Source organism: Sinohyriopsis cumingii, chromosome 5 (genome assembly GCF_028554795.1).
Source record: "Sinohyriopsis cumingii isolate HCF-2022 chromosome 5, ASM2855479v2, whole genome shotgun sequence".
In the NCBI taxonomy this organism is placed as follows: domain Eukaryota; kingdom Metazoa; phylum Mollusca; class Bivalvia; order Unionida; family Unionidae; genus Sinohyriopsis; species Sinohyriopsis cumingii.
The window spans coordinates 37,647,545-37,664,561 of record NC_142965.1 but is presented as its reverse complement, the minus strand read 5'-3'; the positions used below and the strand labels follow the sequence as shown (position 1 = coordinate 37,664,561).

At 35.9% G+C, this 17,017-nt stretch overlaps 1 protein-coding gene across 1 annotated transcript in view; it reads left to right on the top strand.

The window, feature by feature from the left end:
* Nucleotides 1-17,017, top strand: part of LOC149798959 (guanine deaminase-like) — a 47,117-nt gene that overhangs the window by 6,081 nt on the left and 24,019 nt on the right. Inside the window, exons 3-9 of the mRNA XM_089958109.1 lie at nt 3,225-3,396; nt 8,599-8,686; nt 9,390-9,492; nt 9,854-9,881; nt 11,685-11,792; nt 13,321-13,428; nt 14,138-14,235. Coding sequence (XP_089814235.1) covers nt 3,225-3,396; nt 8,599-8,686; nt 9,390-9,492; nt 9,854-9,881; nt 11,685-11,792; nt 13,321-13,428; nt 14,138-14,235 — 705 coding nt within the window. The remainder of the gene's footprint in view (nt 1-3,224; nt 3,397-8,598; nt 8,687-9,389; nt 9,493-9,853; nt 9,882-11,684; nt 11,793-13,320; nt 13,429-14,137; nt 14,236-17,017) is intronic.

Here is a 17,017-nt window from a genome sequence, read left to right as displayed (position 1 = left end):
ACTATTATACTTTAATGTCAACTTACTTGCAGGACATCAAATGCAAATAGAACGCTATGAACTTACATACTTTAAAATCTGGGCATACATTCAACCTTTGCCATTTAGTCCTTTGCATTGAAATACACGGTTTGGAAAAAAATGGTTGGTCATTTTGGCCAATTAGGCGACAAAAAGAAGTTTTGAAAATATATCGATGCAACACTTACTTGTTTTGTTGTGTTAAACCCATTTTATTGTCGTTTTGTTAAGCAGTAACTTAACACGAAATTTGTCTGCACAACAGAGTCGTTCTCTGTTATTTTCTAGTGAATAAACACACACAGACACAGATAGATAGATAGTAGTAGTAGTAATCGACAAGAGATTGTCGTATGTTATTACATCTATTTATCTAGGTCGTTCATTGCTATCAGTTTGCTGTCTAGAAGCTGAGTCTATCTCATTAAAATTTTGTAATTCTCTATACTTGGTATTTTCTCACTCTTTGAAAATGCATTTTACACTAGCATACAAAGGAGAGCATGTTTGCTCTAGTTTGTAATATTTGTTTTGGGCTTAGTAAGAAAAATGTATTTTATGCAGATCGGTAATATCCTTCTTAGGCGACCGCTCCGGTGGCCTAGTGGTTGGAGCGTCCGCCTCGGATGCGGTTGGTCATGGGTTCGATCCCCGGCCGAGTCATACCAAAGTCTTACAACAATGATACTAATAGCTGCCTTGTTAGGCGCTCAGCATTAAGAAGTTGGTGTTAGGACCGGTCGTCCTGGTGTCAGGATAATGTGACTGGGTGGGACATCTTGCTACATGCCTGTGGCATGATGCCCCAGTGCTCGACATCACTATAAACTGCCACACTGCAGACATCATAGCGATATGACTGAAAAATTGTTAAAGCTACATTAAAAATCCAGATCACACACACACACACACACACCTTCTTATACAACTTTTTAGTAGCGTGCTTCGGAATGTGTAGTACGTCTAGAAAACTATATTTGAATATAAAGGATATTATTCTTTATATTAAAGTAAAACTATTTTATTTTGTACATGAATGAAATGGAGAATTAGAATATACATTTTCATTTTGCGTTAAACACAATTTTTCCCTCTTCAGATTCTCTGATATTACGAAGTCTCCATTATCGACTTTCATCTCGTACATCAAGTTAATGTGATTGCCTGACAATCACGTCGTTCCATTGGTCAATAAATGTTTGCTGTTTTTTTAAATATAATTTGCTTTGGCTAGATTAGTTTTTTTTCTTCTCAAACAGTGTACGTTCTTGTTTCAATACATTCTAAACCCTTCTTTGATGTTATGCAAGAGTTAGCTTGAATGAGACGTTACATGTTATATACAATGACCGAGTTCTGCACTCAAATACGGGTTCACACTGAAAATGACCACGAGTAAGTACACATTTAGACATTACCCAGCATTCTTACAAATCGTAAGTAGTAATCAATATGTTAACGACATTTTATGCTCTGTATATTTTATAGTATGCGGTAAATTTATATAAAAATTCTTGCATGTTCTTAAAAATATTTTTAAGATCAAACAAATACTCCAGCATATCCATGTTTGGTACATACTGGGTATCATGCAAAATAAATCTAGACTGAAAAATATGATCTTTGATTTTAAATGCGGATGTCTGTTGAGTCAGTATATATTTATACGTGTTTACTGACATGGTTAGTTTAAGACGCAATTAAAGTTTTCGTTTTACATTACGATCATCTGAAAATGACAGAATGAGGACATACATACATACATACATACATACGTACTTGATTATATTACTAATTATTTAAAAACTTGTTTAGGCCAGCAACGATTCAATCTAATCTGAAATCTCCATGTGCCATAAAGAAATTCAGTTTACACGAGTAAATTCTAATATAAAATGACATGCCAATTTAAATATCTAGGGAAAAATTACCGATGTCAGGCAGGATGCAGAAATGGGAATTTACCCTCCAAAGGTTCTCGACAACCTGGCACATATATAGCTACGATAATTTGGCCTCGACTGAAATCTGAATAGGCCGAGAAAGAATGTAGGGGTTACTGAGTTACTAGTTTGAATACTTGGATTGTACGAAATGCTCTCCAAATCACTTATACATAGCACAATTCACGCCTTTCTCAAACCCCATTCCCCTCCCCGCCTCCAAACAAAATGAAGAAAGTTAACAAGATTTCTCCTTACTTCCTGAGTCGATTAGAATAACTGAATCGATCATACTGGACTGGTGACCTTTATTGCAGCAATAATATACCATGATTAAACGTTGCATTTTGGCACCAATGATGTCACCCACGTTCGCCAGAATTAAACGAAAACGTACGATTTAGCCGTGGATAAAGAACCGTGTAATAAAACAAATGTGATACAGACTATGTAAGTTACATAATATCTTGAAGTAATAAAATATGAACAGTCCAGGCAGCTCGTATAATATAGGTTTTATCTACACTTCGTTTTATCTTTAATGCAACTCAGAGGAGGTTACATTTAAGAGAAGTGCACGCTCCTTTTACTCGCCACAATACATATTTGTAGTCATTACTTACTGTAAAGGGGCCCAGGCGGCCGAGTGGTCTAAGGCACTCGCCCTTACAGATTACAGATGTCTCATCTCTGCATAGATACGAGTCTCAGGCTCAGCCAACATTTGTATATGAGAAAGTTTTGCTTCCATTGGGTCATTGGTTCTTCCGTGGATTTTTCTGGGTTCTTCCTCCGCCGTGTATAGCCTATCATGTGCTGGAAAATGCCATTAAACCCACAACAAAAACCCCTATTTACCATTAAAAAAATGACCTAAACATAAACTTTAAGTCTTGACACCGGACATACTTATGAGCAAATGTCATTAATCGATCGGCCGGAATGGTTTTGCAATCTAGCTCCAAACCCGACAGATCATAACAGATTAACCTGAATATCTCTAGATCAATTATTTACTTAAAAAGCAACAACCCAACCAATCTTTATGATAAATTTAAGTCTTGGCAGATGTAATATACTGCGTAAAAGGTTTATTTGATACTTTAGACAGATCGATAGATACATACATACGTACGTATATATATATATATATATATATATATATATATATATATATATATATATATATATATATATATATATGTAGTCTATAGTCTATTCAGTTAGCTAGCTATGATACAACTGATATTTTCCCCCCAGGCAATTCATACTTCCTGGCTTCGTAGATACCCATATACATGCATCCCAATACCCTAATGCTGGAAAGGGCCTTGACCTTCAGCTCCTAGACTGGTTAGAGAAATACACGTTTCCAACGGAGGCTCGTTACAAGGATCTGACTTTTGCCAACAACGCCTACGACATAGTCGTGGTAAGCCCTCGGGGTTCTTTACTACAGCTTTTGTTCAGGTCTCTAATTTCAAATCAGAGCAACGCATATCAGATCAGTCTAAGATGAAAGGTGTATTTCCATAATTCTGAGAACACTAATTTCAAGTTAAACCTCCTTATTTTGTATACTTAAGAGCAGTCTTAAAGAAAATAACGGCCGCCATTGCATATCAGCTGCATAGCCAGGGAAATGATAGAAATTATTTATTAACATAGATAAGTGTATTCTCACCCAAATCTGATTACAGTTGGATCTCCTCGGACCAATGTTATTGGAAGATCTTACCGTCCCTATCAGGAGTCATATTATAATGACCTTATGGTCAATAACCCTGAAGCTTTCAAGATTCAGAATGTCATTCTAGGTATTCAACAACATATTGTCAATCGGTGTAGGTTTCCCCGTAAACCAAATAACAAGGGCTAAAGCCGATGAAAAGACTTTCCAAATGGTCAGTATACTTCTATGTTATGTAAGTAATTGGTTCACGAGCTGTAATCAGATCATAACCTCTTATGTCAGCCTCTTTCTATATATAACGTAGGTTTTTGGAGATCTGATTTAATCAAACTGTCTTGGCACGTACTTATCTCAATAATTCATAATTTAATATACAAATTACGTAATTAGTTCGTGAAAAGAGGTGGTTTACTCTCTTTTTATTTCCTAATTGGCTTTTTGACATGAATGATAATGACTAGTTTTAAACAGGTGTCCTTCATCAGTTCATCAAGAAATATAGATCATAATGTGTTTAAATACATTTGGCATCCCTTTAAAAATATATCCCATATAATTCAGATAATGATGACGGGTTTTAATTTAATTAGCGACGGTGGGTATATTTTCCGAAAACCGAAATTGTAACAAATCGAAAGTAGGGTTCTTACCCGTACAAAGTTGATGATTTAAACGTTGTTTCAAAGCTGGCCGGCGTAGAACAGGAAGAAGAATCCCAGTTATCTCCCTTATTTCGGCACAACCAGTAAAAAAAAAATTCGACCGTTAATTTAGATAACCTAATTCAAATCCCTATTAATTCGTCAACCTTTGTGTCAACTGTCCAAGAAATACCTATGCGCATTGCATTATTCAATGTCCAGTCAGTAGGACCACCGGAAAAGCACACAGAAATAGTTAATTTTATCGACGACCAAAATGTTGACATATTTTTCCTGATAGAAACATGGCTAAAAACATCAGGCGATGAGCCCAAGTGTGCGGATCTAACACCCACTGGTTACTCCATCAAGTCGTTCCCCCGTAATTCTCGCGGAGGTGGAATTGCTGTCATCACAAAGAACTCCATGATAAAACGTCTTAACTACACCACAACATTCAATTTCGACCACACATCGTTTGAACTAGTCCAAACCACACTCACACTGGAGCAAAGGTCAGTCCATTTTTTTCTGCCTATACTGCCCTCCTCCTAGTAGAAAAAACAAGCTGGCTGACTCTCTCTTTTTGGAGCAGTTTCCGAATTTCTTGGACCTTGGAAATTCGATAGGTGGCAACCTGATTATTCTTGGAGATTTCAACTTTCACTTTGACTGTCCCGGAAACTCAGATACATCAAAACTCATAGATTCCATTAATGTTTTCATCCTCTAACAGTCAGTTAACCAATCCACCAATAAACATGGTCACATTTTAGACTGGATTCTTCATAGACCTGATGATAACATTCTACGGTCCTCCCTGGTATCCCATGACCTTGCATCAGATCCCCTCTGCATTATATGCCATCTGGACGTATCAGTCCCTAACCCTCCACCTTTATCTGCTACTAAGAGAAACCTCCGTATGATAAATAGAACCAAACTACTAATGCACGATATCCAAGCTAACATAACAACTTGCTTACCTCCTACCGCAGAACAACTCGATAACTGTCTGCGTTCATTGCTTGACAAACATGCCCGAGCTACCAAGTGCAGAGTATCAATTCAAAAGTGTTCTCCATGGTATAGCAGTGTTAGGGACCAGCTTCGCACTGCTAAAAGAGACCGCCGTAAAGCTGAGAGGCTCTGGCTTTCCATCAGACTCACTATTCATAAGCAAATCTATGAAGCCGCTAAGAAGAATGTCACAGATATAGTCCATGCAACGAAATCAGCCCACTACACTACTAAGATCATGGAAAGTTCCAGCTGCAAAGAGCTCTTCGAGATTACTAACAAGCTAATGTCAAGAAACAAATCAACACCACTTCCAACTACCTTATCTCCAGTCGACCTTCCGGACATGTTTGCAAATTTCTTCCATGACAAAGTACAAACCATTAGAGATAAGCTTGACACCACAATTTCAATTGACTCGTCGTCACCATACAGTTGGAATACAGAATTTGAGCGGCAACCATTAGCAGCATTTGAACCTGTCTCTATGGATTTCGTACGTACAATCCTGATGAAGAGTGCACCAAAGTCATGTGAACTTGATCCAATTCCAACATCACTGTTGCTTGAGTGCTTAGATCCAGTATTGCCTTCACTAACTGATGTTATTAATACCTCTCTCTCATCCGGGGAATTCCTATCATTTTTCAAAACTGCCTTTGTAAAACCTCTGCTGAAGAAACCAACACTAGACCATAACGATTTAAAGAACTACCGCCCAGTTTCGAATCTCCCATTCATATAAAAAATCTTAGGAAAGGTTGTTCTATCCCAACTTGTATCTCACCTAAATTCAAACAGTCTTTTAAGCAATGTACAATCTGCATATCGCCCTTGCCACAATACTGAAACTACTCTTCTAAAAGTAGTTAATGACATTCTCTCTGCGTTGGATAGCGGAAAGATTACAGCCCTCTCCCTCCTTGATTTGTCTGCAGCATTTGACACAATAGACCATGATATATTACTTCACCGTCTCCAGCATGTATTTGGCATTCATGATACAGCCTTACTGTGGTTCAAGTCCTACTTGGTCAACAGGACACAAATTGTATCTGCAAATGGAATACAGTTAATCTATTTGTGATGTTCCACAGGGGTCTGTTCTTGGACCTGTTCTCTTCATTCTGTACACTCAGTCGCTCTCAAGTGTCATAGATCATCATCCAGTGTCTCACCAATTGTACGCTGATGACACCCAAATATACAAATCTAGCCACCCAACTTAAGTTGATGCTACCATCCGAGGTGTAGAGAGGTGCATTACTGATGTGAAATCATGGATGATATGTAACAAGCTGCAGATGAATGATGATAAAACTGAGGCCATTCTGATCACAACACAAAGACTTTCTCATTCACATCCTTTACCTCAAACAATAAATATCAGCAACACCAACATTAAATTCACACAATCAGTACGAAACCTAGGTGTTACTCTGGACAGTACTCTCACATTGCACCAACATGTTATGAACATATCCAAAGCTACATATCTTGAGCTGAGACGCATCAGCTCAATTCGCAAATATCTTTCAGTTGATGCCACTAAAACACTTGTGTGTTCATTAGTACTTTCAAGACTGGACTATTGTAACTCAATTCTGTCTGGTTCATCTCAATATCTACTCCAGAAACTTCAAAAAATTCAAAACACAGCTGCTCGGATCATACTTATAGTACCACGATCAGAGCACACCTCCCCGCTGCTCTGTACCCTACACTGGCTATCCATTTGATCCAGAATCAAACATAAAATTTGTTCTCTGTGCTACTTTTCACTGTCGGACTCTAGTCCAACATGCCTACCCGATCTCACCCATGTGTGCACACCAGCAAGATACTTACGCTCCTCTTCTGACAATCGTATACTCATTATTCCCACTATGAAAACAAAGTCATATGGACAGCGTTCTTTTGCATACCAGAGCCCAGCAACGTGGAATGAATTGCCTACTGAACTTAGACACAAAGACAGTGATCACATTCAAGAGGGCTCTCAAAACTCACTTATTTCGACTGCAAGAACAAACTTAAAAACCTAATAATGTTTCCTAACTGAAATATTCTCAGCATGTTTTTTATTTTTTAATGTTTTTCTGATTTCATTGTGTTTGTTTTTGTAATAATATTATTATATGTTTTTTATCTTATAGGTGTTGTTTAATGTTAAAGTCCTCATTATTAGTATTATTATTAATATTATTATTATTATTATTAAAGGAGTCCTTATTGGGGGTCACTGACCCTCTTCACAGACAATGACTCTAGCAGCTAAATTTAAAAATGGGGTTTGGGGAGGTGGAGAAATTACCATTTTGGTGTAATCTTTGAAATTTGTTTAACAAATATGATGAAGTTTCAACAGAAAAATAATTATGATAAGTATTATGTAATTGCGATGTTTTTATCAAGCTATACAACCAACAAGTTCAGTTAGTTTCCCTTGATGTTTGTCTTTGACAAGAGAGGTTTTGACTAGTTTTATAGAAAAGATCATACATACCTAATCGATATTTACTCAAATATTAAAAGTTTCATTTGTATTAAATAAATAGAAAGGATGCAGCCAAGGGTCTTCAAGGGTTACCTCCTTCTCTTTAGGACACACTTTACTAATCATAAGGAAGAACTGTAAACCAGTCTAGAAATGGGTGAACAAATAATAGAGTATATACGGGTTTGGTGGTCCATAATTGGTTAATAATGAAAATGGAAATTTTTGGTAATAATATCTTTTGAGAGCTTATCCTATCTGTAATTTAAAAAAAAATATAGACAAAATTCTATTGATGCAATTTTAGTATTTTTACAGGCTTGACTTAGGAGTACTCATTAATGAAAGTAGCACCCGATTTATTGGTGCAGAATCAATAACATGTGTTTCATGCACATGTAGATTAAGAAAATGCTGCGGGTCATATGGTGTTCTCCACACAGAAGCTTGCACCAAGGGTAGTTGTGCATGGAGAAATATAAGTCTGATCATCAGCACCCAGAAATTTTAAGTTATTGAATTTTGAATATGATAGTGTTTCCATATGTTTACTATGGCAGTTGAATTAGTACCGTGACTCCTTTAAACGGACAGTAATTAAGTTAGATTATCTTGTAACTCGTGTCACAATATTTGTAGGCATGATGTACAGAATTACACATTTGACAAACACGTGAATATATCTTATAGAATAAACGAATTAGCATACCAGATCTGATAGACTTTAAGTAAAGGTGATGTCTACTTACTTGAAACCTTGTGCTAATTATGTTTACTTTCTAGGACAGAGTGATACAAAATGGGACAACGACTGCCTGTTATTTCGCCACAATACACACCGACGCAACACTTCTTCTGTGTGACATCATTCGTAAGTACTTGTCTGAACAACAAAATGTTTCAAACAATTGTACATCCCTCCCGCGCACTCCATACATCCACTACTTTTAAACTGTGACGCCTCTTAGACAATTTAATAATTCATTTTTTACTCTGAAAAAATGCATATTATTTTCACCCTGACAACCATTTTAGATTACAGGTAATCGGTTTAATTTACTGTCGTTAATTTATTGTCTTGATATTTTTACAATACAGTATCGAGGCGATATGTGGAATAAACCTGATACATATATAAGTTCATAAATGAAACGCCGGAAATCAGATTTTAAACCGCTTAAGGATTTTTGTTTAAATAATATATAAATGCTGTCGAAGTTTTACAAACAGTAAATGTCAAACCATTCCTTTCCTATATTAGTGCAAGTTTTACACCTACTTAGAAAGAAGAAAAAACTATTGACTTCCACTGACAAGGACTGCCTTTTATTTCGTTGCAATGCACACAATACGAAAACAGATCTCTAGTCTATCCAATTTATTTCTAAATAGATATGTTGCCTAAACAATATGATTCTAAACAGTTTACAAAATGAAATGAGGAATACGAAATATCTTCGATGATAGCATACTTATTTATATATATATATATATATATATATATATATATATATATATATATATATATATATATATATATATATATATATTGACATTTGGGTCTTTACACACAGACAAGACTGGTCAACGAGCACTGGTTGGAAAGGTGAATATGAACAGGAATTCCCCTGACTTCTACAGAGAAAACGCAGAAGAATCCATACAGGAAACAGAACGGTAAATGAAGGAATAAGTGAATGAATCCAAGTGATAGATAGATAAATAGATATTATCTTTTTTTTGTAAACTCAATTTGAAATTCTTTTGAATTTCAACTTAAACAGATAAACAGTAAAAATTAACAAAAGAACATTATATTATATTAATCGAATTAGCATGAATTATATAAACATCTAAGGAGCAATACGTTTTGACTATATTAGTTTATTTCCTGTAAATGGGTATTTTATGTGATATCTTTCAGATTTCATATTATGTAATAAAAAACGGTGTTTTTAATCAAAGAAATGCTGGTTTTAGCCCATGTTTTATTGTTTCCTAACTTTGTAACTTGCCTTTCCTGTTCTTCTTTTTCCAGCTATATAGAAAGTGTCCTGGAAAAGAAGGTACTACAATCAAGTTTTATACAGAAACACATTGTATTAGTAAGGACTTATTATGGGAAGGAACTGGAGGGTATTGTCATTTTTTTAATGATCAAGGATTTCATGTTCGTAATAAATAAACTCGTCATTATGTGGAGAAAGGAGAAAATTTTTGTTTTATAAGCAAATAATCAGAGACATGTCGGCAAAATGTTGGATGCATCCTCATAACTGCGTCTGTCGGTATGTGCGTACTTACATGTCCTTGCGAAAATTGGCATGTCTCGCGTCTGTATCTGGTCTCTTTTAGTTGTATGTGATTTTTCGAAGTTTTAATTTCTTCCTCTTGAATTTTTTTAAAATCAGACAGCCTGTTTTACTTCTGAAGTGAGCATCTGGTAGCCAAAAACGGATGTTTTCCTGAAAATGAAATCCATATAGCGATCAATGAAATCCATATAGCGATCAATGAAATCCATATAGCGATCAATGAAATCCATATAGCGATCAATGAAATCCATATAGCGATCAATGAAATCCATATAGCGATCAATGAAATCCATATAGCGATCAACGAAAATTACATACACTATATATTACCTTTGATTTATTATATATTTCTATATATAGAACCTTACTGAGGAATATTGGACGACACAGTTACTTGTGTTTATCCCAATGATTAGAGTTAACAGAGCTCTTCGTTAGGGGGGAAACAACTTGCATCAATGAAGACACTTCACACAAAAACCGAGAGGAAGGCGTGTTACACATTTAAATGAAAAAGGGAATATAGACAAAAGAGATTTAATCGATGAGGCAAAAACAGCAACAAAAAAGATGAAAACTGTTTGAAAATGAGTCAACAAATTATCTATATTGTGTTTCGTTTTGAAAATAATAAAATTGTATTTGCAAATTTGGCGGAGTACCAAATTATTTGGACCTGAATCGAGGCTATGGATAAAAAACGGAAGACCAGGTACTGAAATATATATCAAAGGTTATGTACCAGTGGTAATGTACCAACGGTAATGTACCAAAGGTTACGTACCAAAGGTTATGCATCCAAGTAATGCTAGGCTTCGAGATGGTGGTAAAGGGAATCTGTCATGAAAATATTGTAGCGGAATACCGAAAAACAAATAATAATAATAATAATAATAATAATAATAATAATAATAATAATAATAATATAAATGCATGTAATAAGTTAACGAATACTTACGTATGTAAATATTGTCGTAAATACCTGCATACGAGTCATAATCTGACACCTAAATGATTTTTTTTAAAAGACTGCATTTGGAATATCTCGTTTCACCACAAGTTCTTTGTTGCTGCATTTAGTGACGTTCCCTGACGTATGCATTCTGTGTCGTCTACCGTGAGTCACACTCTATCGGTAGCATCTCAAGGGACTATGCTGAATGTACCACTTAAATATTGGTGGTTGGCGAGTTGATTTTATTGCGAATTTGACTTCTGTGGTGTTTTATTCTTTTTCTAAAAACAGCTGGTTCACCAATATATCGGATGACACATTCTGCATGTCAGGATATATAATACATTTATTGGCTCTACATCTTAATTTATTGATAGTGAAGCAAACTCATGCAGCCGAACATCGGAACTATTTCATCTCGGCATAAGCTTGCAAATATACGGCACATGACTTTGTGTTTGTGTGCACTAACATGTGCAAACTCGACCGAAGATACTGGTTGTAACGTATGATGATAAAGCATGACTCACAAATATTTTTACAGTTCTAAAAGAAATAAAAGTTCTGAAATATTTAGTAGTTGCTTCATTTATTTGTAGTATCCACTGATAACGCCAGTAATCACCCCTCGATTCAGCGTTTCTTGTGACAGCAAACTACTTAAGCAGTTGGGAGACTTGGCGAAAAAATACAAGGTGCCTATACAGGTAGGTAGACTTTTTTTCATACACACAAAACACACATATGCGTGTGCACAGCATGATTAATGTGGCTTAATTTTGTAATGAACATCAGTGTGTGTGTGTGTGTGTGTGTGTGTGTGTGTGTGTGTGTGTGTGCAGGGAGAGAGACAGACCTATAGGTAATTCTCTAGCTAAGTAGACAGAGAGATAGTTCAATATATAGTTAGACGCTATTATTATATGCTCATTTGTTTTCTCCGTTAACATTGCATTGTCAGAATCGGTCAGTATTGTACGATACTGAACTCGCGCTCAACTTCATATTGCACTCATAAAGAAAATACTTTCTATTCTAAACAAACAATTGACGCAGACGCTAGCACTTTTTATTTCTAAACAAATCATGTATACTCTCGTACCTGGCGGTTTACATTTTTGGTTGATCAGATTTGTTTCTGAATGAACTAAAGCAGATGATTCGTGGATTGCCACATAGCAGCTGCTTTGCTACATTCCGCGTTACCTTTTGATGCAATGTTTCGGATTTAGGCGGGCGATAGACGCCAGATTTCATAAAATTGCTGGGTTCCTACAAATAACATGCAAGTGACAAGGCATAAACTGTCTTTTTTAGCTGATAATAAGAATGGCATAAAATATACTTACAGTTTTACAACCTGAATTTCCTCAAAAAGTATTCTCTTAGCTCTGCAAATCCGAATTACATGAGCCATGTCATGGGTTCTCAAGCTTGATTACACATTTCAAATTTGTATTGTAATTTCGACTTTATTCCAAGTGAAATTACATCCTCCTTACTGCACTAAAAATGGAATAAAAATTATATTCTATAGCGTCCTTTTGATAATTGCAATTGAAAGACTTCATATTTTCCCCATATTATGATTTTAACATTCAATGACAGAACAGAAACACACTTGCAGATGTCAACACGCTGCTCCGTCGCCGCTTAAATCCGATGTACTTCATGTAGAATTGGTATAGATACAACCAGTGCATAATCACAGATTTTTGTAGAAACGACAACAGTACCAAAATCTATTCATTCCAGATCAAATGGAAAAGTTGTTGCAATGCGCATTTATTCACAATATGACTTCAAATTTAAATTTGAAGTAGACCAAAACGCAATTTTCTTTCGAACCTTATGTCTAGCGCGCGACTAAATTCAAATTTATCTGGGCGGAATTATGTGCGCATTAATAATGTTGTTGTTGTTGTGTAATGATGAATTTGCGCGTGTGTATTTAGTTTGGAATACGGCATACATTCAGTTACTTTGTTTCTTGTAGTGTATTTTTGTTGGTATAATTAAGCCTTAGGTAGAATAAGAAAATGAGCATATAAATAAAAGGTTATTGCATTTGTATGGGCAAAATATGAACTCGTTTTATTGGATGGATATACTGCACTCCCAAGATCGTATTTTCCCATACAAATGCAGTAACCTATAGTTATTGGTCATACTTTATTCTTGAAAAAAATAATATTTGCATTATTATTATTATTATTATTATTATTATTATTTCAGACGCACATAAGTGAGAATAAAAGGGAAGTTGAACTTGTACATGAACTTTTTCCGGAAAGCAAAAACTACACCGACACCTACTATACTGCCGGACTTCTAACAAACAGAGTAAGTTCTTTACACTATATGTATAATGCGCATGTGTTGATGCGTACTGCTTGTGTACTTTAAAGTACAAATTAGTACATTAATTGATCGTTCGGAGAGAAAGGAGCGCATCATAACTCGTCGTTAAGGATTTAATTAAATATATAATCCTAGTTTTATTATTTTTTCCAGACACTAATATATGATCCTATTTGTTTATCTTAAACACAAAATGTCTTTGTTTTCCTATACTCATAGAGCTGACCACTCTGGTAGCCTAGTGCTTAGAGTGTCCGCCTCGGATGCGGGAGGTCGCAACTTTGAACACCGGCAGAGTCATACCAAAGGCTTATAAAAATGGTACTACCAGCTGCCTCGCTTGGCGCTTAGCATTAAGAGGTTAGTGTTAGGACTGGTCGGCCTGGTGTCAGTATTCAAGAAACTGGTTTAAAGAGAGGCTATGGACTTGAATTGTTGGCAATATTCACGAAACTGTAAAATATACATAGCGTATTGTATAATCATATTTTGAATCACTTGTTTTAAGATATGTTTTTAAATTGTTTTGAAAGGCGAGAGGAACGAGGACGAGGACGACAACAAGAACTTGGATTGTATTCTTAACTTTGCTCTCCCTCTCTCTGTCTCTCGCGCACACACACACACACACACACCCACACCCACACACGCACAGACACACTACATACTTATATATACTTATCTGTTTCAGACTGTTTTGGCGCATGGCGTATTCTTATCCTTAGAAGAACTTTCTTTGATCAAAGCCATGGGAACTTCGTTGTCGCACTGTCCCAATTCGAATATTTCGTAAGTCTCTATTGTCACAGCTCTGATTCTTTCACTTCAGCTTAATTCATATAATTTGCATCATCTCTGACTCTTTCGCTCGACCTTAATTCATGTAATTTTCCCTATATTTGACTTAATCACATGACCTTAGTTCATGTAATTTTCCTCATCACTGACTCTTTCACGTGACATTTGTTCATCTCATTTTCCATATCTCTAACCTTTCACGTAGCTTTATGTCATATCATCTCTAAGGTAAACAAAACCTCAGCTTTTGATTGAAAGCCTTTGATAGCATTGGCAAGAATATCAATTCCATAACAAACTGAAAGCCTTTGATAGCAATGGCAAGAATATCAATTCCATAACAAACTGAAAGCCTTTGATAGTAATGGCAAGAATATAAATTCCATAACAAACTGAAAGCCTTTGATAGTAATGGCAAGAATATCAATTCCATAACAAACTGAAAGCCTTTGATAGCAATGGCAAGAATATCAGTTCCATAACAAACTGATAGCCTTCGATAACAATGGCAAGAATTTCAAAACTCAAAACGGAAAACCTTTGATAGCAATGGCAAAAATATCAATTCCATAACCAACTGAAAGCCTTTAATAGTAATGGCAAGAATATCAATTGCATAACAAACTGAAAGCCTTTGATAGTAATGGCAAGAATACCAATTCCATAACAAACTGAAAGCCTTCGATAGCAATGGCAAGACTATCAATTCCATAACAAACTGAAAGCCTTTGATAGCAATGGCAAGACTATCAATTCCATAACAAACTGAAAGCCTTCGATAGCAATGGCAAGACTATCAATTCCATAAAAAACTGAAAGCCTTTGATAACAATGGCAAGAATTTCAATTTCATAATAAACTGAAGGCATTTGATAGCAATGGCAAAAATATCAATTCCATAACAAACTGAAAGCCTTTGATAGCAATGGCAAGAATATCAAATCCATAACAAACTGAAAGCCTTTGATAACAATGGCAAGAATATCAATTCCATAACAAACTGAAAGCTTTGATAACAATGGCAAGAATTTCAATTCCATAATAAACTGAAAGAATTTGATAGCAATGGCAAGAATATCAATTCCATAACAAACTGAAAGCCTTTGATAGCAGTGACAAGAATATCAATTCCATAACAAATTCCCTATGAAATCGCAGCGGGAGCATCTTAAATTGGTATTGTGTGTCTGTTCGTCTGTCTGTGTCGTTCTTGCCTGGTAGTATTATTTTGCCATGTAAAGATTCGCGCAATTTTTAATTATAAATACCGGTAGTTAGGAGGTTGGGGAACTGGTACTTGTCCGTGACTGCAATAGAAGCATGCGAGTTCTGCAATCAAATAGAGAGAGAGAGAGAGAGAGAGAGAGAGAGAGAGAGACTCGATGGTCTAGTGGTTAGAGTGGTCGCTGGTTCGAACCCCGGCCAAGTCATATCAAAGACTTATAAAAATGGTTCTAACAGCTGCCTCGCTAGGCGCTCAGCATTAAGGAGTTTGTGTTAGGACTGGTCGGCCTGGTGTCAGGATCATATGAATGGGCGGGACATGATGCTACATGTCTGCAGCAGTACGCCCCAGTGCTAGACATCACTATAAACTGCCACCCTGCAGACATCGTAGCGATATGACTGAAAAACTGTTACAACTACGTTGACAATCCAAAACCCACACACTCACACACATAATAATACTGCATACTATATTTGCCGTGTAAGGGTCTCTACGTTTCGCAAATACTTGTGCACTATACATTAACATAACATGCAACAAAAATATCGTACCAGAATTACCAACACAAAAATTGTAATCAGTCATATTACTTTGATCATTTGAGTGCAACGTTAATTAAGTGAAAAATAATTGCAATTTGAGAAAAAAATCCCCATTACTTTAGATCTGAACTAGAAAGTATTTTTTCTCACTTTGCTACTGTCTTTTTAAGCTAAATAAACACATATATTGTTTACATACTAACCACGTGGAAGAACATTCCCATGAGCATAGGGAAGGACAAAAGGACGAGTTAAAGGCAATAAAGCATAACATCGAAGACATCCGAATGTACTTCGCTGCAGTGTTACACGGTTTCATTGAATATCTGCTATTTGATAAATATAATATTACATTTTGTACGCATTTGAAATTGCGAGTGCAGCTCAGTCATAAATTCTAGTTGCAATGGTGTTTAATGTAGGATTCGATGAGTATTTGAAAAGTTCTTACTATTTGTATAGCTGTTTTGTTTCTTTCATCCTATCAATAAATCTAATGCCGATTGAAAGCCAAAATACCTCTCTAAAACTATCTGCAGTTGCACGTGCAGCAAACCGCACACCAGAAGAGAAATGTGTTTGACCTAACATAGGGAAATGACAGTGATGTAAAAATGTCGGAGAAGGCGAACCGCTGAAGTTAAGAGAATTACTAAGGGTACGAAAAAGATGAGTATCGGTACAAGGGAAACTAACATTGGGCAAACATCTTGGAATGATGAGAATCAGGGTCCAGCGGAAATTCTATGTCGAAATGCCCACAGATTTAACATGTGAGTTGGTGTCGGGGGTATAATGATAATGTGTGATATCACCCATTCCTTATGGGTTTTGGCTATCGTAATCTATGAGATGATCGACCACGGTGTTATTGGCTAGATGGAGTAAGCAATACATTAGAATATGAAATTAATGAATGGAATAACAGAGATCTGAGCAGAGATATAGAATAGAATAACATTAGGCCCAGTATTTGAAATGTAACAATTTTATTAATTACATT